The sequence below is a fragment of the Triplophysa dalaica genome, chromosome 3, assembly GCF_015846415.1.
Source record: "Triplophysa dalaica isolate WHDGS20190420 chromosome 3, ASM1584641v1, whole genome shotgun sequence".
NCBI lineage: Eukaryota > Metazoa > Chordata > Actinopteri > Cypriniformes > Nemacheilidae > Triplophysa > Triplophysa dalaica.
Genome location: NC_079544.1, coordinates 6,985,091 through 7,006,209, shown reverse-complemented (window position 1 = coordinate 7,006,209; position 21,119 = coordinate 6,985,091). Strand labels below are relative to the sequence as shown.

General features: G+C 39.3%; 1 protein-coding gene across 2 annotated transcripts; it reads left to right on the top strand.

Annotated features, from left to right (window-relative positions):
• Positions 1–119: 119 nt before the first annotated feature.
• On the top strand, positions 120–21,021 carry lpin2 (lipin 2). Of its 2 annotated transcripts, none has more exons than XM_056742447.1 (20): positions 120–385; positions 8,491–8,691; positions 10,944–11,039; positions 11,167–11,465; positions 11,561–11,668; positions 11,901–12,021; positions 12,895–13,231; positions 13,807–13,906; positions 14,054–14,241; positions 14,318–14,411; positions 14,639–14,708; positions 14,822–14,914; positions 15,517–15,602; positions 15,994–16,144; positions 16,611–16,759; positions 17,697–17,783; positions 17,881–18,033; positions 18,119–18,233; positions 18,750–18,853; positions 19,047–21,021. In XM_056742447.1, exons 2-20 carry the CDS (start codon positions 8,500–8,502, stop codon positions 19,192–19,194), a joined length of 2,691 nt encoding a protein of 896 aa, XP_056598425.1. In that variant the 5' UTR covers positions 120–385; positions 8,491–8,499; the 3' UTR covers positions 19,195–21,021. The 2 variants fall into 2 exon arrangements, with proteins under 2 accessions (XP_056598425.1, XP_056598418.1); XM_056742440.1 differs by lacking the exon at positions 120–385 and adding an exon at positions 4,372–4,559.
• The last annotated feature ends 98 nt before the right edge of the window (positions 21,022–21,119 follow it).

Genomic DNA, 21,119 nt, shown 5'->3' with positions numbered 1-21,119 from the left:
GAAAATAACCATAAGAAACTTTTGGGGAAGTGTTTCTAGTCCCCTTCTGCGCTCAGGGGAATTCCTCTGTGTGGTGTCACGTGAGCGCGAGGCCTCTGATGAAGTGCCTGCGTCGCGTCACGTCACGTCAACCGCCGCTGCCGTGCTGTGCGAGCAGCTGCCTGACTGACCGGCCGCTGTGGTCTTGCTGTAAAACTGTCCCCACAAAAAACAGTCCACTGTTATGGTACCGGAGAGACCCAGGAAGGGTCCGGTTTGCGCCGAGAAGAAATAAATATTCGGGGCTGTTCGACCACGAATGAATGAAAAACGTTGGCGCGAGAGTGCACCGGACAAACAGACGGCGATAAACGTCCAGTTTCACAACAACAGCAGCCGCTGACAGGTAAACATGATCGAAAGTGTTTATTTACTTAGACGTTTTGATGCATAGTCGCGTGACTTTAGGTGTATTTTAATGACAGAAACATGTCGTCATTAGATACTGTAACGTTACAGATGTAAATGTCAGTTTAGCCGATGGGCTAGTCAAGCTAACCAGTTTCCAGTGAGCTTCCGCTGTCACGGTAAATGTATTCAAATCTTTGTGTCAACATAAACATGTTAATGTCTCTCACAAAATGACCAATGTCTCGTTAAACGATATAAGATGAGTATTTTGGAAGGCGTATTCGTTTAGAGTTGGCTAATGTTACAGTATGACATGATGACATTTGTCCTGCTCATGTGGGTATGCAAAACAATCTAACTTAACAAAACAGCATTATGTACTGACCGACAGGAGTCAAGATTTGTTTAGGATATTATGCAATTGGCTATGTGATTTAATTTATAGATTTTAAATGTGAATCAAAGTAACATTCAATATAAATTTACTTAAGAAAAAATTCATCATTTCCATTTGCCATATGCAGGTTTTACAAATTGCGCAGCGTGTATTTCGATAAAAGCTGGATTTTGAATAAAACTTAAATGAGAGGGAGTCTTTTGATTTTGTAATAAAAACAATTACCGGTAATGCCACCTAACAGTGTGTCATTTGTTTTTTCCAAACAACCTGTTCTTGTGGCGATAACCAACAATGTTCTTCAAAAGACACACCTAAAGCAATACATGATAACATGCCTATTATCTATTGTGAGATTTGTGTTGATAAAGACAGGCGTGCACCAAGTTTGAGTGAAATTATTAGATTCTTAGTGTCTAGACTTTAAGTCATTACATGCATGTCACCATGTTAACTTCCCTGTGTACCCTTATTATGTTACCTTTAGTTGTGTAATATGAGTATCAACAATGTCTCTTGTTATGAGTTTGCTGTTTTTCTTGATATGTTAGTTGTTGTTTTTTTGTACTGAATAGTGAAACTTGCTTCTATATTTGTAAGTCGCTTTGGAGAAAAAGCGTCTTTTAAAAATGACTATATGTAAATATTATTTTAGTTTACTAGTTTAGTTTATTTTCGTTTACTTGCAAATGTCAAACAATCACGGGCAACTAAGGAATTGAGGAACCGAACTGAGACATGTTAAATTTGCAATGAGGTATAAAGTAAAATTTTAGCTTTACTATTAATTTATAACACGGCTGAAGGAATGCAAGTCTAGTTCTGCTGGCTTGTTTGTTCTTTGTAACTGAACTTGAACCTAATCTTAATGTTTTAGGGAGGCACTGATATGTACATTTTTGCTGATAACGATAACTCTTGAACATTGGAAGCCGATATCCAATGTATGGCCGATATACAGTATCTAAATAGTAATATAAAATTCCCTGAGACTGAAACAAAAGGCAAAACGTGTACAACGGCTTTTATTTGAAAACATTGACTGATGAAAACATGGTTACCATGAGTTCCTATTTTCCCCGCTTAAAACCATGTACCAAGCCTACTTTACACTAGTTAACGGTTCTTTAACCTAGTTAAAGAATAACTGGTAGTTTCAATTTGGTGTTGTGCCATTTTATGACAGCATGAAAGGTCAACAGCCCTTGCTACTTCATCTGTGACCTTTATCACGAAGCGAGGTGTGAACAAACACTGAGTTGCAGAGTAAGTTTTGAGTTGACAAAAACAGACAAACCCAACCTGGTTTAGAACAGGTTCAGCTGTAGCACAACGCTTGGTATAAACTCGGTTTGATCCAGAGTTCGTGAGGCGTGTGCAACTAAAACTGTGACATGTGCGCCAAACACCCAATCACACAGAACATGGAAAGCCTCATCAGTTTGATTGACTTCTTGCTAGTATCAGCGCAATTAACTTTTCTGTTGAAGATGAAGAGATTATTATGAAAATTAGTCATGAATTGAAACACATTTACAAGGCAGGAATAAACACTGCTGCAGTGAAAGAGAGAGAAGGCAGCTACAGACTATATCAATACAGAATCAACTGAAATGAAATAATTTATATAGCTTTACAATCATATCAAAAGATAATATGTATGCTTTATTACTTAAAAATATTTTTGAAGTTTGTTTTTATACAAACATAGTTATATTAATGTAATTGTTTAATATCAATTATTAACTCATATAATAATAATTACAGTATATGAATGTGTTTTAATTGTAATCAAGAAATTAAAAAAACTATACAAATATACACGAAGCATCAATAGAGTTTCCCTCTAACATTTTATCATTTTAAACTTTTTTTTAATCTGGAACAAGAGATAAGGTCGGGTGGCTTTCTCTGCATCAGATATAAGTCACTTTCTAACAGCCGATTTGTTCAGTTTTGATTTGCGATCTCTAACCCAGAATAAAACCTGCTCTGGAGCAGGTTAGCCGTGTAGCCTAAGTTACCATGGCAACATACCCGCTCAAAACTAATCAACCTTCTTGAACCCCAAAACTCCTCAAACTAAACGCAAACTTACCTGGGTAAACACCGAAACCAGCTTTGTGATACAGCCCACCGATGTTTTTCAAATAACAAACAGTTCATGATACACCTGATATTTTCATAAAACAGCAGAATAGAGAACAAGTATGACAAATACACATGTGTACTATAATTACAGGTGTTCCTGGTACATAGAACAAGTTGTATCTAACTTTGGTCTTGTTCGTCATCTAAACATAGCAGATGACTGAGAAACGGGAGGACAAAAACTTATTTTTGTGTGTCATTAAAAGGGGTTGATTTCCTATTATGCATGCTCTCTTCTGTTGAAAATAAGATGCATAGCTAACATTGTATAGGTTAATTAATTGCCTAGAGCTTAATCCACACTAATGAGTTTTCGTTTGAAAACGCATCTTTTTCTCTGTTTGGGCTTTCGTCTTGTGTTGTGAGACAGTGTTTTTGCCAACGAAATTGGAGCTTTTAGAAAACGCACTCGAAAGTGGATACATTTGAAATGCCGTTTTCACGTTGGATGAGGAAAACGAAGAGGTTTAAAAAAGATGACATGTTTCTCATCACGTGACAGTTGTTTAAGCTGCTCTCTTGTTTGGTAGCATTAATGTCAGTTCATGCATTCTTTAGATTGCATTTTAGGAGACGGAACATGCATGCAGGACTGTACATAAACTTTTTTCACACGTTGTAGCACAAATATGAAACGTTTTATATTATAAAAATATTTCAGTTTAGTTTATCACCAAAATAAGCAGGTAACAGACGAAAGGACATTAATGTTACCTTTGGGTATATTAGGGCCATATAATTTTTCCGTTAAAATGTTTCTTACATGTCCTCATGCAGAGATGCAGACAAATGCATGAGGGTCACACGCGTGTAATAATACATTAAACAGCTCATTCACACGAAACAAGCATGTGACATATTTAAAGAGCCGGATCGCGTCTCAGTCATTTTCTCGGAGAATCGCCCAATAAGGGACTAAGAAAAGTTGTTTTTCATGTTCGAAAAAACTTTCCGAAACCTATACGAACTTTGGGGGAGTTTACCATGTCAACCATAAAAAGACAGCACGTTTAACATTGTAAAGGGGTCAGGGTGCATGAAACACTGTTGCACATCCGCTATAATTAGTTGCAATTATTGTTTGGCAGCAGAGCGCAAGTTTCACTTTCGCAGCTTTATAGTCTTGTGGACAGCATCTCAGATGAGTTAAAGAACACAGCGTTTCTCCAGCCCCCTTTTCAAGGCCCTTATCAGAAGTCAGCCCCGTGTCCTCCTCGCCGGAAACATTTCTTATCTGTAGCAGAACCCCTGACATGGTACTCTCAATTGATTGGCTATAGAAAATATGTGGTTTTAGATTATTGGTTGATTTGTTAGGCTTTCCTCAAAATGATTTGAGAAACTAAAATACAACCCTTGTTATGCAAGTATATCTTGTGTTGTGAGACAAGTTACACTAGTTTATGCTTCTATAGCATAGGGTCATTAAGTCAGACCAGGTGGGTCATCACAAAATGAGTTTTTATTGGCTGACAGAGGAAAAAAAGGGAGGAATGACATAAGGTGAGCAGTGATGAAAAGACTTCATCCTGAGGCAGAACCAGAACCCTCTGTCAGCTGCACTGAGGAGGACAATACTGAACAAGATGAGTCCTCATCCCTTAGGGCGTCATGGTCCTTGGTGAGTGAGGAATGCAGATGAGACAGGCATTTGATCATTGATATGTGGACCTAAACAATATTTAACTGGTAATGATAATAACTACTGATACTGTAAATGAATTCTAAGCAGATTTATCACTAATCGGATTTACTTTAGGCTAATATTTAAGTTTTTTTCAAGTTTAAGACTACGTTTCTGTGCCACTGACTTTGGAAATTGGATTATATATATATATATATATATTACAAATTAAGGCGATAAATCTGTGGAATTAATTGATTGGTGTTTTTATGTAGACTAAACTGAAAACATCAGTATTACGTGAGATTGTCTACATATCTGTTTGCAAAAACAGAGGTCGCATTAAAGGCGGGGTGTCCGATTTCCGAATTACGCTTGTTTAGACAATGTCGGGCCGAGTACCAAAACAACCTTGTAGCCAATCTGGAGTAAGGTGCACAGTGCACAGGATGGACAGTAGTTGAGTCGAGCGCTGACAAAAGCGAAAGATGGGGGTAGGGGTGTGTCTGTTTTGGTGATATGAACATCAACAAAAGCTATGAGAAATCGAAAACCCTGCCTTTAGCTGGAAATTCTCCGTCATTGACAGATTTTTTTTTACCAGTGACAAAAAAATCTGAAGGCAGTCTGTCATTTTGACAGATTACAATAAGAGCAATTTGTAACTTCCAAAACAAACCTTCGAAGATTGACGGCCTTTGAAAACTTTGAGCTGATTATGTTTGGAGATATAGTTATTTATGGAAACTCTTTGCTACATTATTTGATCCATGTATATTGCCATGTTTTACATGTAATAACGTTTAATTACTGTGGATGGTATTACTTCTTTTCTGCCCAATATGGCCTTTGCCAAAACTTCACAAAAAGTTTCATTTCTGTTTTTGTAATGAATCTGCTTATGTTTAAGATGGCTTCATCAGTGTCCAATGCTCTGACATGTTGTATATTATTGCAAAAAACGGCAGTACCCGTGTTACTTATAGACTTCTCATAAATGCACATCCTCTTATGGCAAGTGTTATATATATTTTTTGCTGTTTGTACTTTGTACTTGTTGTACATTTTTCTTTCTTTCTTTTTCTTTGCACTAGCCTCAGTTCCTTTAAACAGTGGCTGCTAAGATACAGTAGAAAAAAAGTTGGTTATCCATGGGTTTAAAGTCTGTTAAAGACCTTGTTGGAGCCCCTGTGGGTCTGCTTTAGTTATTTCCTTTTTTCCAGACTTTTGTACACAAGATTTGTTTGAAGTTTATCTTGAAGTTTCCTTGATCTGATGTTAAAAATAACTTCCCTATTTTAATGTTGTTTGTTAGACCTCACAAAGACTTAAATGACTCCTTATGCTTCAGATGTTGTTAAGTCAGAGTTACTCATTGTCATTAGCATAATAATAAATTCCCAAAATAACTCTCTTTGAACTTCAGTAACACAATCTGCATTGGGATTAATTTAGTGTGTCGCCTCATATTGTGCCCTTGACTCTAAATACAGTTTTCTGAGATTAGAATAAAAAGTGTTATATAGAAACATGTTTAAATTGATCAAAATGTATATAAATCCATAACATGAATCTTTGTTAGAAAAATACATGTTGTGAAATGATTGTATTTAATGATTAACATCACTTTAAGGTGTCACGAACTGGACTTTTTATGGTTTAATACTGTTGTATGAGGTCTACTTATGACGTTCGGTGGTATTTACATTCGAAAACATCAAAATCAATAAGAAATAGGCTATTCTCTACCCGGGTTTTGAGGCCGCTCGACAACCGCTCAGTTTTAATGGGTGTGACACATTGAAGACTTGGAAGTAAACGCCCACTGCTATGATTGGATAGCAGTTTGCGTAGTAAACTTAGTTGGCCCTAGTGGTCCTGGTGTAATTGCAGGTGGTCCGTAGAGTCCTTTAAAAATATTTTGAGTTATTATCCTGCATTCAGGGTGAAATTAATACCCACCAGACGCAGATAAGAATCAACCGAGTCGGCTATTGCAGTCAAACTAAATGCTAAATTTCTTGCTGTTATCAGAGAGACATCTCCTGAGTTGTGTGTCCCACTTTCATCACATCCAATATCCTGGGTGACAGATGCCTTTTGGTGAGGTGCTGCTGATAATGCCCTTTGTATGTTTCCCATTAATGCAACTCATGGTCAGTTGTGGACAGGAGGCCCACCCCAGGTTGATCAGACCTGGGTGTGTGTCGCATTGATACAAGGTCCCTTGGCAGCCCATGCTGTGTCCATTTGCCCAATCCACAGCCATTGGCATCTTCTTTCTGCACCACTGGCCAGTTCTAGAGTATACTCCACTCGACATTTCCTCTGAGAATGACTGTGTTCTTCAACAACCAGCCACTGTAGTGTTGGCCTGATAGGAATTTTTTGGCTTCAGTATGGTACTGGAATCTGATACTGGTACCACATCGGTACAATAGGTGACCAATAACCAGCCCCAAAATAAATTATTTTAAAAAATATTAAGAAGACTGCACGAAACTTCTGTAACTGCTTTATGCATATTTTAGATACTATCTATTTTATATAACGCCATTTTAATTTTTCACACTTTACACTGTATTACTGAAAAATGCTATGGTTTTATGGATTTATCATCATGATCCCACAAATATGAACAATCATTTTTGAACAACTATTAATTGTTTCAAGTAGGTCTATTTAACAGTAGGATTCAAGATGAAAACTGAATGATTAATAAAAATAAAACACTGCAATGTCTTCACTGTCTAAAATAAATGTGCAATGACTCTTAATAAGGCTACAAAAGTTGAATTTCTCTTTAATATGTGACGCAGATGTATAGGGAACTAGGCAGATTATTTTTTTGATGCGTGTATACATTTAAACACAACGAAATATGCTTATTTGAACCTGTTGTGTTTTTGACATAATAACATGTGTATTTAACAGGATGAGAACATATGCAAGACGCGAAAGAGAACTTCATGATGATTAGTAAGCTAACTGAGGTGTCTGGAGATGACGTTATATATGCGATGAATGCCGTTGAATCGGGATGTGCATCGCAGCATGTAGAATATACATTACACTGTAAAACAATCTAAAGATCACTCTGCAAAAGTAGAAAGAGCCAAATTTGTAATGAAATACTAGAGAAGTAGTCATTGATATTCTTCTGTGGAGGCGGTGTTCAACCTTTCTATGACAGGTGCATTCCAGAACCTGCCGTTCACTGGGCCTTGTGTCCAATAAAGTTGTAATTTCAGTAACAAGTGCGTTTTTAGTTCTGACACTTTCGCTTGAATACGATTATCTCTTATGCAACAAAAGCTTGTGTCAAAATTGATGTCTTTATTCACAGCACCTTTAAAATCTTAAATGTACATGATTGTAAATGATTTAAATTAAAATAATTTGTGATTCACTTCACAATAGAGGTTTAGGATGCCCGTCAATAATAAACATTATTCCTCTCAGTCCTCTCAGCTGACATTACAATTGCCTCTGAATTTTACACAAACGTTCAACAGTGTGTTTGTGCTCTTATTCTCATGAAACAAATACTGGAAGAATTCCAGCAATGCAAGAGAAATGTGCGTTGTTCGTTTACACTTAAAGTTTGTCAGAAAACAGAATGGTTGTTCCCCTCCTCCCTTACTCGGTACACAGCTGTTTGTATTTAATTTGTTCTCTTTGCTCACCTTTTCAACTGTGATTTTGGAAAACAGTTACCACATATAGCAAACAGCACTGGGCTCTTCTGGAAGTCCCCTGATAACGGCTTAAAAGTCACATGGTCAAAGTGAATTTATAATTTCACTTTTACAATGAGTTCAATTCTTGCTTTACAACAAGGAGAAATTCTCATTTGGAATGTTTATTGAGGTCTCATGGTGAAATCATTTTATCATAGTAACGTTTCACTTTCTGTTCCTGTGTGCAGACTGACACCATGAATTACGTGGGGCAGCTGGCAGGCCAGGTGCTGGTGACTATGAAGGAGCTGTATAAGGGCATTAATCAGGCCACGCTATCAGGCTGCATCGATGTAGTGGTGGTCCGCCAGAAGGACGGCTCCTATCAGTGCTCACCTTTCCATGTCCGCTTTGGGAAACTAGGTGTGCTACGCTCCAAAGAGAAAGTGGTGAGTGATGAACTGAAAGCAAGACTTTGTTCAAGAAGTTGTTTGTAAATGCTCTCTTATTTGCTAGTCGATTTTGATTTGGAAGCTTTTTGATAAATTAACAAAATATAAGTCAGTTCTGTTTTATTTTTGTTGTGCATTTCATCATCTGCATTGTTACAAAGAATCTTTATAGAAAATAAGTTTAGCACAAAAACAGGATTGTCAAAAAAATTAAATATAGGACCATGGTAATATTTGTAAAAATAAAAGAATGAATAGTTATATAGTTATAATAATAAAGTTTCTGTGTTAATGCAGATGTATTAAGCAACCTGAGGGTTTGAAAACTTTTGTTAAAAAAACAGAATAATGAAATTTTAAATCCGGTGGAGTTGTGGTCAATATAATTGATCTCTGCTATGAACAATATTTGCTTTCTGGCCTGAAATCCATGACAACATTAATCCCTGTAGTCCTGCAGTGAAATGGTTGGATGTAAGAACAAACACAAATTTATTCTAAGAATCTCTGCTTAGATCCAAAATGTCCTGATGATTCTCCGACTCTTTATCTAAAGTCTCTCTTTGTGTAGAAGCATCCATCAGATGTGTTGACTTAAAATGAGGTGATCATTCATTTAAAATTACTCATACTTAACAGTGTGCATGCCGGCCAGTGTCTTTACATATAAATGTTCCTCATTGGCTCTGGCAGAAATTAATCTCTTTACTGGCATGTTTGCCACACTGCTTGTGAAAGTATTCCAGCGGGGGTTGAGAGTCTTCTGCATGTAAACAGATCCAGTTTTTCATGTTTTGTGTTGTAGGTTTTGTTTGACAGAACAGGCCGGGTAAATGCTTGCATCTGTCTGAAAAGACAGGAAAAACCTAATTTATTTATTACTGCAGTGGCGGGAGAGCTATGACCGTGTTTCGTCCTGCTTATTTAAACAGAGTGAAATGTTGTTTCTGTCGTTGTTGCTGAGAAAATGGGCAGTGGACATGAACTGTGTGGATTCTCATTTGTGCTAATAACAAGAATATAGAATTACGAAACCATTCGAAGGCATTCTGGTCATATTGAAAGCATTCTGCTGTTTTTAATCATCTACAGTACACAGACAGCATGTGTTGTTGTGTTTTGCATAAAACATTTACCACCGTGCACGAAAAACAACACAGAATGGGGGGATGGAGCAGTTCTCACTAGCTACAGGATGTGTGAAGAGGTTTCGAAAAAGGAAAGAAGTGGTCGCTATGGCAACAGGTTTCTCTGAATAAGAAGAGATAGGAAATGGAGGTTTTGTCAAGGTTACTTCTATGATTGGGAGATGGTCATAGGCTCACATCTGTAATGTTTCTAAAAGTATTTTAAGCCCAGTTCCACCATTTTATACCCGCTGCAGTTTTTATCCGCAGAGAATGTGGCGTAACTCCATCACCCACAGCGCAGATAAGAGACCATTGACCTCTTACCATGATAAAATGTGGTAATAAACAAATAAATTTGTAGATACAAAAGTCACTCAAAATCTCGACAACATTCGCTTCTTGTCTCGAATGTCGTGAGATGAGGTCTTGATGATGTTGGAGGGGAACCCTCTGTTAAAGAATTAATCAAGGGCAATGATTTATACAGACATTAAAATTCTGCCCCATTACTCTGCACACATAAATCACAAAGCAACCCTGAAACTGAGGCTCGGAGGTAACCAATAGACAAATACAAATCTGCTGTGAAACGAGCCCACAGGAAAACTGAGAAACTGAAAAGGGATGTAAATTAGTACTCCCCTGGACTTCTAACTGAAGGATAATGTTTCTGTGGATGTCATTGGAAACTAAGCTAAGCTCGAGGTAAGGTAGCCCGTTCTGATGGGCCGTGTAGAGCCGCTGGATCAGGTTTGTGATGTAATCCGTTTTGCAGGTGACTGCAGCACAAATTCATTGATTGTGTTTGTGGCCGGATCCCTGTTTGTCCGAGTTTGGATGAGCGGGGTGAAAAGTCCCAAGTTCAGATGGGAATGGCAGGGTAAATGTCAACCGAGATTGGCTTTTTAAGGTCGCCTGAAGCACATACCATGCAGAAATGTTTTTAATAAATATAAAAAAGGCACATTACAAAGGTCAGAATTCTGATTTAGAAAGAAGGTGTCAGATATTTAGGTGTCAGAGTCTCGCGCTCCATGAGTTATGAAGTGTAATTTATGAAAGCATGCATGTCAGGCTTAATCTGTTGGTGGTGAAATGAATCCTCTGCAATTCTTTTAGATTGACATAGAGATCAACGGGGAGCCTGTGGATCTTCACATGAAGCTTGGAGATAATGGAGAAGCCTTCTTTGTGCAGGAAACCGAGGAGCAGAATGTAAGTGTCCTTTACAGTAAGTTGCATAAGCAGTACCTCGATATTTGATAAGGCTTAAACCTAAAGAGGCTTTTTGTTTTGAAATATAAAAAAATGTCAATGGTGTTGACACAGTTTTTTTTTATAGGAGATTGTTCCAGCTCATCTGGTCACTTCCCCCATCCCCACTGATGCTCACCTGTTTTGGATCGGAGGGGATCACAGGCAAAGTCAGAACCTGGATGACGACCCACTGGACCCTGAGGATCCTCCAGAGCCCTCTGTTTCCAGCACAGGGGCTGCTAAAAAGAAGAAGAGGAGGAGGAAGAAGCACAAAGGTGATCCGCGGCGTGAGGAGCTGACTCCTCCTGTTGCCATCAGCTCCACTGCGTCGACAGACGACATCTTTGAGATGGAGCTGAGTTCTGATGAGGAAGCCAACACCAGGTAACTAACAGATATACAAATCAGACATAAAACTGATAGTTTGGACCACGTGAACCCTAATGGGCCCTAATCTAAGATGTGACCCATTTTTTCAGATCATCTTCAATCAATCCAGTTCGAGACATTGATCCCAAGTTACCAACAGTATGTCATTCTTTGGACAACTACCCTTATTCTGATGGTGACTGGTCTCCTTCAGATAGGTTTGTATCTGATCTTAACTCTCACACATTTACAGTTGCACTGTCGAACAACAAGTTCGATAGCTTCATTATATTTTTTAATTAAATCAAGTTAGCTTTACGAGTCAAATTAAATTTATTTAAATTCAACTGACTTGCATATAGAGTGTACTTTCATGTGTTTGATGAGAACGTCTGCTGTAAGACATTACTATTTTTCAGTTTTTGTTAATCTTTATATTTTTTTGTGCAGTCATGTCATGGCCTTTTCTCCCAAGAGTGACTCTGAGCTGGTGGTTCGGCCCTCAGAGAGTCTGCTTAAAAGGGAGTCACACATGCAGTGGACGTGGGGAGAGTTGCCAGAATCTACCAGGGTAAATTGCATTTTTTTTGCAGTTCATTTTGGATTTTATTTCCTTTTTTATTCAAATGAGTAATATAGAGGTCCATATGAAATCTGTGCATTGGGAAATCTATATCAATTTAACAATAATACAATTTGATTGAGTTCCTATATAATCGTTACTTATTGTTTGTATAGTTCTACATTTTGGTGAATGCTTTCAATTATGAATAGTACTAAAGTAGATCACAGTTTTTACTTCAAAATCAGCATAGAAAATTTCTACATAAAAACATGCCAGACATTTTTAAATTGGCGTGTTATATGCCCAAAAAGAATTCACAAATATGTTTAAGGAGTACATAACTAGGGATTTTTAAGGTCCTACTTCGGTTTATGTGGTGTCCAACGACAAGTTTATGCACACAGAAGGTGTCAAATATTTTACCTTACTTCTTGAGTGACTCTCAAATGGTTCGTTGCGCAATTCTAATCCCCTCCTCTCCGCTAGCCTAGTCTGATGTGATTGGTCAGATGGTCTAGTCTGCTGTGATTGGTCTACCGCGCATGAGGCTCACGAGCTGCAGTGTTTGGGGAGAAGAGGGAAGTTTTTGTGGGGAGTCCTAGCAAAATGTAGGCTGGGACTATATTTAGTGACATATATCCGCGGCAGTTAGGACTAGGGACGACTCGTTTGCATGATTCAGAGTCATTTTTCCAAGCCAAAAACGTTGTTATTCATTCGCCGTCGGACTAACAACTTGGCAGACTGCTTACGATCAAACACGGCACCATTACACACTGCATGAAATGTAATTTTCATGATCTCGTGTTATGTACTCTTTAAGTTTCTAAGTAAGGTCATGATTACACTTCAGCAAGTTGCCCCTCTGAAAATTGGCAGGTTTCTAAGAAGAAGATAGAGCTGCCGAAGACCGTGACAATAACGCCATCAGAGAACACTCACTTCAGAGTCATCCTGAGCTCTGAGGCCATGGAGACCGATGACAGAGGACCAGCCTCAGGGGCTTCTGACTGTACCATAGTTAAACCTGAACCCCGCACCCCTGTGACTCCCCAAACTCCCACAGAGTCAGAGTTGGAGACGGTGACCAGTGCAGAGATGACCTCCACTCCTTCAGACAGCCATCCTGCCGCTCAAACTGCCGTCTCTGCTGTTCCTATAGTTGGAGAGGTGGGAGATTCTGCTCCCAAGACTGACTCACCCTCCAAGAAAAAAGGTGAGCCTGTTCATGTTTTCTCACCTTCTAGGATATTCTGCCCGCAGTTGGTGTGTTTGGGTTGACAGTGACGTTATCTTGATCTGACAGCAGACGTGTGGGAAAAGAGATCAAGTTGCAGCGGATTCATGTTGAACAAGCCTGATGTTGTTGCATCCTAGATCAAATGATAATAGTTGGCTCAGTTGTAGCACACTGAGAGCTAGTTACTAAAGCAATAAGTTGAATGGTAAAACACTAAAGACTCAAATGGCTTATTGCTTTTATAAAACAGTGGTAAAAATGTGATGATAAAAGACACAAATGCTCAGTTAATACACTTACATTTATTATTTATACTCGGAGAAAACAGTTCTTCCGACAAGTGATACTTTATAGCACATTATCCAGTAAGCTGGTGTGGTTTGGCAAACAACATATTAACTTGGCACATTACTGCAGAATGTGCCTGGTTTAGATATGAGTTTATCTGTATTTTACGATGACTTAAAAGTTTTACAAAGCAAGTTACAGCTTTCTGTTCTGGTAAGATTATTGTTTAAAACTAAAGCGCTGATTATGAATTTGTTGTTCAGGAGTCCCAAAAAGGAGTCAGCACCAGGGCCCTGAGGACATCTACCTGGATGACCTGAATGTGTTGGAGCCCGATGTCGCTGCTCGCTATTTTCCTAAGAGGTATAACGGAGTCATACATCTCACCTACATGCGGATGAGATTACATAATGTCAGAGCAGTTCATAACAAAGCAGGTGTCTCGCATGACCTTTTCTGCATTACGGCTTGTATGTGATGAATGCTGAATGTTTTTGTGTGCGTTTGTAGCGAGTCTGACCCCAGCTCCAAGCACTGGATGGATTCTGGGATGCACTCAGGCTCGCAGTCGCCGCAGTCTGTCGGCAGTGCTGCGGCTGACAGTGGCACCGAATGCCTGTCCGATTCTGCCAGCGATCTCCCTGATGTCACTCTGTCTCTGTGCGGAGGACTCGGTGAGAACGGAGAGATTTCCAAAGGTAACGCGACATCTGATGTTAGTGAGAAATCACTTATTCTGCTCTATTCGTTTACACCGTTTCTGCTTGTTTCTAGAAAAGTTTATGGAGCACATCATCACGTATCATGAGTTTGCTGAGAATCCAGCTATCATAGACAATCCCAATCTGGTTGTAAAAATAGGAAACAGGTGGGTTGGAATTTCAAACATGTGAACCGTGTTTGTTGTAAACGGTAGTGAGCTGCCTATGTGGGTGGGCACCATATATGCATTTCCAACAGAGTAGGTGGATCTGCTGCCTACTTTGAGCGTTCTGTGAATATTAGGATGCTGCTTCAATAAGCAGCGGATATGACAGGTCACTAGGTTTTGGAACAGAGCCGAACACTTAGCTGCTTTTGTTCTTGTTATTTTAGGTATTACAATTGGACACTGGCTTCCCCTTTGATCTTAAGTTTGCAGGCATTTCAGAAGAATCTACCCAAGGTATTTGCTCCGCCTAATAGGATAATTTATTACTTGGATAGGTCTTTGAAGTTTGTTTTGTAGTTATTGTGCCGCAAGTCAAGTTAAGCAGCTGTTGTCAATGATCTATGCAGGCTACAGAGGAAGCGTGGGTAAAAGAAAGGATGCCAAAGAAATCCGGCCGCTGGTGGTTCTGGAGGAAAAGAGCAGACAGCACTAATAAACAGGTAAGAGCCCCATATCAATAGAGCAGATTAGTTGAGCAAGCGTTTGCAGAGCGTTCTCTAAATTAAAAGAACAAAACAGAACTTTCTTTGAGCATAAAGGTTTTGTTCCCACTCACTGATCAATGAAGAGCTTTGAGCAGTTATTGGACTTTTAATCCCACCACATCACACCACTTGTGTTCAGACCCCGTGGGCCGGTCAATTACATGAGAATCAACTTTCACATCATGAACAAAGGGATGAGGGGACATCTTTGTTGTATAGAGGATGAAAAGCAGTTGCCTCTGGAGTTCTTTCCCCTAGAGCTTTTACAGTCATTCAGTCTACATCTAACTCATTCGCTCCCCTTATACGGCGCTTCTGAAATTAACGAATTATCGCTCTTCTATTAATCTCTTTAACCTGCATGTGAGGGTGAAAACAACGCTAGAGGTCATGAAATCACAACATTGTTGACAGTAACGGTTCATAGAGGCTCTGAACAACCAAACCAAATGTACATGTACACACACAAGTATATTGTTTCTAGATTTACATTTATGTGTTTAATTGCAGTGTATTTGATTTGTGTTTTGATGTTTTGTGTGTGTTATGTTTTACAGTCGGAAAGCACTGAAAAGTTGGAAATAAAACAGTCCCAACTGGAGGAACGCAGCTCGTCTTTGTCATTGGAAAGCCATGCCCGCAAGTGAGTCAGAAGCGCTGAATGAAGAACAGGCACAGCATCTCTATTTCCTGTCTGTCCCCCACAATGTCATTTTTAGTATAATACATGCAGATATTAAAGACAGCTAGTTTTTCTGTAACTCATAAAATGTAACCAAAGGTTATAGATCGGAACACACAACTAGCTGTATCATGGTGATGGGCTATAAAAAAACGAGTAAAAGATAGAGGTATCAGTTTTACCCTTGACCCTTTCTCGGATCGCTAACTACAGATTTCCACCTCAATGTAGAGGAAGTGAATCAGGACAACCCAGCCTATATGTAGGTCTCAATCTCTGTGGTGTTCTGTAGTCTAAATTAGGAACGTGGATACAGTTGCACATTTAGTTCACCGGTTCCCTGTTTGCACAGAGTGGACACCAGGGACTCGTCCAGCGACGAGGAGGGGAAGGAGGTGAGCGCCGCCGCATCATCCATGGAGCGCAAGGTCCAGTTTGAACCCCACGGCCACACATCAACTCACGCTTACCGCAAGTCCCTGCGCATCTCCTCTGACCAGATTGTGAGTCGCTTTGTAAGCTAGTTCATGCTAGAAATGTTTGTAGAGGCCAAGAACTCAAATCTGGTTTTGAGATACAGAACTATTTAAAATCTATTGTTAAGAGCCATCCCTGAATCTTCCACTTGAGATATTATGTAAAAGTCAACTCAGTGACTCATTCTGAAAGGGTTTGTGTCATTGCTCTGAACTAGAGCTCCCCCTGTTGGCAGCTTCAGAGACAGTTTTGCAATAGAACATTTACATGGAAGCCTGTTAATAAATGAATGATGTGATGAATAAATGAAGACCTTGTAGTGCAGATTTACTAATCGAATTGTGTGAAAAAAGGGCTGAGGTGAAAATAGTCTTTAATAAATTTATAGCATGAGTATATATAGACCGAAGCAGCAGGCTTGGGGAACATTTGCTTTGTCGCACTTGCCTAATCTTGGCTGATCAGCGAATAATAAAGCTTGTTTACTCACAGGCTAGCCTGAAATTAAAGGAAGGGCCCAATGATGTCACGTTCAGCATCACAACACAGTACCAGGGCACGTGCCGCTGCGAAGGCACCATCTACCTTTGGAATTGGAATGATAAAGTCATCATCTCAGACATCGATGGAACCATCACCAAGTATGTATTTAATTCTGTTTGATCTGTTTAAAACAATCGCCAGTGTTGTATATGTGTAAGGGCTCAGCTTAATTGTTCTTTGTAATTAGTTTGTTTTTGCAAGCGCAAAAAAGTCTGAGGTGCCCATAAATGTTTCTCAAAATGTGCCTGGTTTTTATTGCCAAAACCACAATTTTTTATATTCGCTGGCTGTTTTAGCTGGCTGTATCAAAACAGGCATTTTGAGTGTGTGGGGAAATAATGAACCGCTAATAATGATCTCGCAACGCTGATCCCTCTCCACTAATGCTTTGAACAAAGACGACGCGTGATTTAACGGACAACGTCCTGGCACTGGCCGTTTGAAAGAGTTCACAGCTTAGGGTTAGCGCTACACCGCTCCATCATCTTTGGTTTTTAATTACTGCAAAGCCAGCTGTAATACCAACATGCTTATGCAAACGAATGCTCTCCGCCTCCAGACATGTGCCCTCAGTGGCTCGTGGGCAGCTACATCAAACAGACAGATTGACTGCCGCTTATTATTTTTCTGACCTGCTTGCCCGACACATCTCGCGGAGGCTGTGAAGCAGGGCGGCTGACTGCGGTGCGCCCAAACCAGGGTTGGACTAGGAGGATGTCACCATAATAAGCCAATTTAAATCCTGCTTTCACATAATGCCACTCAGACCGAGTCTGAGATAAAATGCTAAAGCGGGGAGAAGATCCTCATTAGAAGACGACACAGAGTTTTGACCAAGCTGAGAAAAAAATCTCTCTTTCAAAAGTCTTTTAATTCGGCGGAGAAAACGAAGGTCAGAAGCTATATTTAAGAATCGGGTTGAATGAGACTCGGACGTCCTTCTGAGTAGAACAAATGTGCGCTGGAAGATTTTGCTGTTTGTCTCTGTTTGTGTTGGTACATGTCATGTTGAATGCGATGTCTGTGTGCTTGCAGATCAGATGTTTTTGGACAGATTTTGCCTCACTTTGGGAAGGACTGGACGCATCAGGGCATTGCCAAACTGTACCACTCTGTTGCTGAGTGAGTTTCAATGCTTGAACTTTGATCCTGGTTGATTTTTGTCCACTAGTAGGGCAAAAACAAGAAGCGGTTTTAAGACAGATTTTCTGTTTTCCAGAAATGGATATAAGTTCTTGTACTGCTCAGCCAGGGCGATTGGCATGGCAGACATGACACGAGGGTATCTGCAGTGGGTAAGTGACGGCGGTATCATCCTGCCCCGTGGTCCCCTCATGCTCTCTCCCAGCAGCCTCTTCTCTGCATTTCACAGGTATTATACTAACCGTATACTTTTCGTGATCAGAATTCATATAGATTGAGTTTTTTTATTTACTCAGTGACTTTTTTCCTTTAAGGGAGGTGATCGAGAAGAAGCCAGAAATCTTCAAAATCGAATGTCTTACTGACATTAAGAACCTTTTCTTTCCCAACAAACATCCCTTTTACGCTGCATTTGGAAACCGAACGAATGTGAGTTTGACCGCAGTAGAATTACTTTTCCTAGTGAGAGCTTTCCTGTAGCTCAGTGGTAAGAGCATTGCGTAAACAACGCAAGGTTTTGGTTCGATCCCAGGGGATTGAACATACCCAAGTATACATATATAGGATTAATGCAATTTAAGTCGCTTTAGATAAAAGCGTCTGCCAAATACATAAGTGTAAACACATCAGCAGGTGAAAGAACAGTGTTGTTTGAGGCGATGATGTCACCTTCGAAGCGCTGTCCCCTCGGGATACGTCCTGAGTCTCGGACTGTATGACCAGCTGCAGTCCCGCTGATCATTCCCAGCTGAATAAATGATGATGTTTGGGTGGAGGGAGATTGGGAATGTTTACGCAAGCATGAAAACATGTTGCATAATAAATCAGTTGTGAATGTCAGAGTGAATGTGAAAATGGACATTTCTGTTCAATGTCAGTGCTGGTGATGAAAACCGCAGCGATCGTTCATGGCTGATGTTTGGATCCTCTGACTCTATCTTTCAGGACGTCTTTGCATATAAAGAGGTCGGCGTGCCAGTCTGCCGGATTTTTACAGTCAACCCCAAAGGAGAGCTGATACAGGAACAAACCAAGGGCAACAAGTCTTCGTAAGTACTTTAAGCGCCATAAAAGAGCTTTGAAATATGCATCAGTTAATGCTGATCCGAATTTATTTTATGAGGAGTAACGCAGAGCTCATGCACAGTTTGTTCAAGGTGGTTATTTTGAGGAGGTTTTTGGAGGCCCGTGTCTATTTTGGATTAGCTGGTTTACGCTCTCTGTGTGTTTGTATGTGTGCAGGTACAGTAGATTGAGCGAGCTGGTGGATCATGTCTTTCCCTTGCTGAGTAAAGAACAAAGCTCAGCTTTCAATTTCCCAGAATTCAGTACCTTCTGTTTCTGGCGTCAGCCCATCCCTGAAATCCGTCCTGAGGACCTGATTTTCTAGAGCGTCCCCGGAGGCCCATTTTCAGATGATCAATCTAAAACACACTAACAATCTGTCATCAGTACCACTTAAACGATACTCTGGATGATACGCATGAACTGCACCAAAGCACCTCAAAGTTTTCAACTAGTGTGAACACCAAAATAGTTCAAATACAACACATTACATATAAGGAATCTAGGTTGAACTTCCTCCAACAAACAACAAATGTACTCGGTGCTGTTCTGTCTGAGACCATTAACAAAATGTAATATTCTGTATTATTTTGATTTAGCTGCTATTATGAGCTTGGCTGCTTCAGCTCTGAAGGAATCTATTGCTGAAGGGTTAATGTTTACACTATAAGTTAGTATTATCTAGAATGACCAATGGCCTCTAAGCTAGCAGAATGACAGATGAGTGTGCACTTGTTGGGGTAATGTTGTATGTTATGCATCGATTATTTATACAGATTAGTCAGAATGAACTACACGCACTGCCTGTAAGATGCGGTGAAGGTATGCCAGTTTGAATATGCATTGCCAGATGGTAGGAAATGAGCTCAGAAACTTTGACACTGGGAAGTATGCTCAGAATGAGCAGTGCCAGAAGACACCACTCATCATTTAAATTACTCCGCTTATACTGACTAGAGTTCTATGAAAGTTACACCGAGCGAGCCGTCGTAATAGGGGTTTCTGGTATTGTTTCTCTGCCGTTGACATTTTCATCGTCTGGCTGCTACAAAACGACTTGCCGATCGCACTTTCAGCTGCCGCCAAGAGAGGAAGAACAACACATTTTGCACTTAACTCGTGATTGGAAGGAAATATCGTTTGAAGCTTTTCAGCGTTTTTTGTAAATGCAATGGAAATATTTGATCACTTTGATCCTTTAAATCAACCTCAGCAAGATATCTGTATTAAGTTATGAAGAGTGTAGAGTATATTTGCTTTCATTTTGAAGGTATGGTGTTATACCTTAATGTAGGTTGTAGTGGTTTCAAACAGTTGTTGCCTTTCTTTTTTTCTAATAATCCGGCCTTTGCATGCTTTGTTTGATAAATGAATATGACAGTTTTCATGTTTTATGTATTGATGCGTTCTGCTACTGTAACCAGTTTAAAGGGTCCATGCTATTGTACATTTTCACTATTCATGCACTCGTGAGTTATTTTTATTACGAAATCTTGGAAGTTAATGATCAAGTGTAGAAAGGGAGTGTGAGTTGATTGAAGTAATGAGCTCTTTATTCAGTAGCTGAGGTCATGGCCCTTGACTAACTGTTATGTTTTAAAGACATCTTTCTTAATCATTTGTCGGGTTCCTTTAAGATCTCTAAAGGGTAGATTTTTTTAGAGCACCGTGTGCTGAAGATTACAGTAGATGTACAAACTTAGAGCACAGTGAAATCATTTCTTTGTCTATTCATTTAAGAAAAACTATTATTTAGGGAGATATTTGGCCATTACATGGTGAAATTGACTGTTGTAATTTAATATTGTCTACAGTTGTGATGTTTGCAAGTGAAATCTGTTAACAAAGAAATCACATTCTTTCTATGAAAGTTATACCTCTTGTGTGGGATGAACACACTTATGAATTTAAGAATAATGAAAAAGACAAAAATGTAAAAAAAAAAAGATATTGAAACTGCTGTTATAAGTGCTGAATGTTTTCATTATTTCTCTTGATGTTTGCCTTTTGTTTTATTTGCTTTTATTTCTAGCTGCTTTCTTGGTTTTGATGTGTAGCTTCACATTGCATTTGGACAGCATAAATTCCTTTAAGTGGATAATTGTATTGTTTGGACAATGTTTATGAATCTATTAAAGATGTATTTACTAAAGTGTTGTTGACTGTTTACAGAGATTACTTTCTAATATGAATATGTTGCATTGATGGCCCTTTTACTATTAGTAACTTTACCGGTTGGAACAAAAGCTC

Coding starts and splice junctions, on each gene's coding strand:
- lpin2 (XM_056742440.1), top strand. CDS start 4,452: ATGAAAAGACTTCATCCTGAGGCAGAACCAGAACCCTCTGTCAGCTGC. Junction 14,709..14,821: donor TTCAGAAGAATCTACCCAAG/GTATTTGCTCCG, acceptor TGATCTATGCAG/GCTACAGAGGAAGCGTGGGT. Junction 18,234..18,749: donor CATTTGGAAACCGAACGAAT/GTGAGTTTGACC, acceptor TCTATCTTTCAG/GACGTCTTTGCATATAAAGA.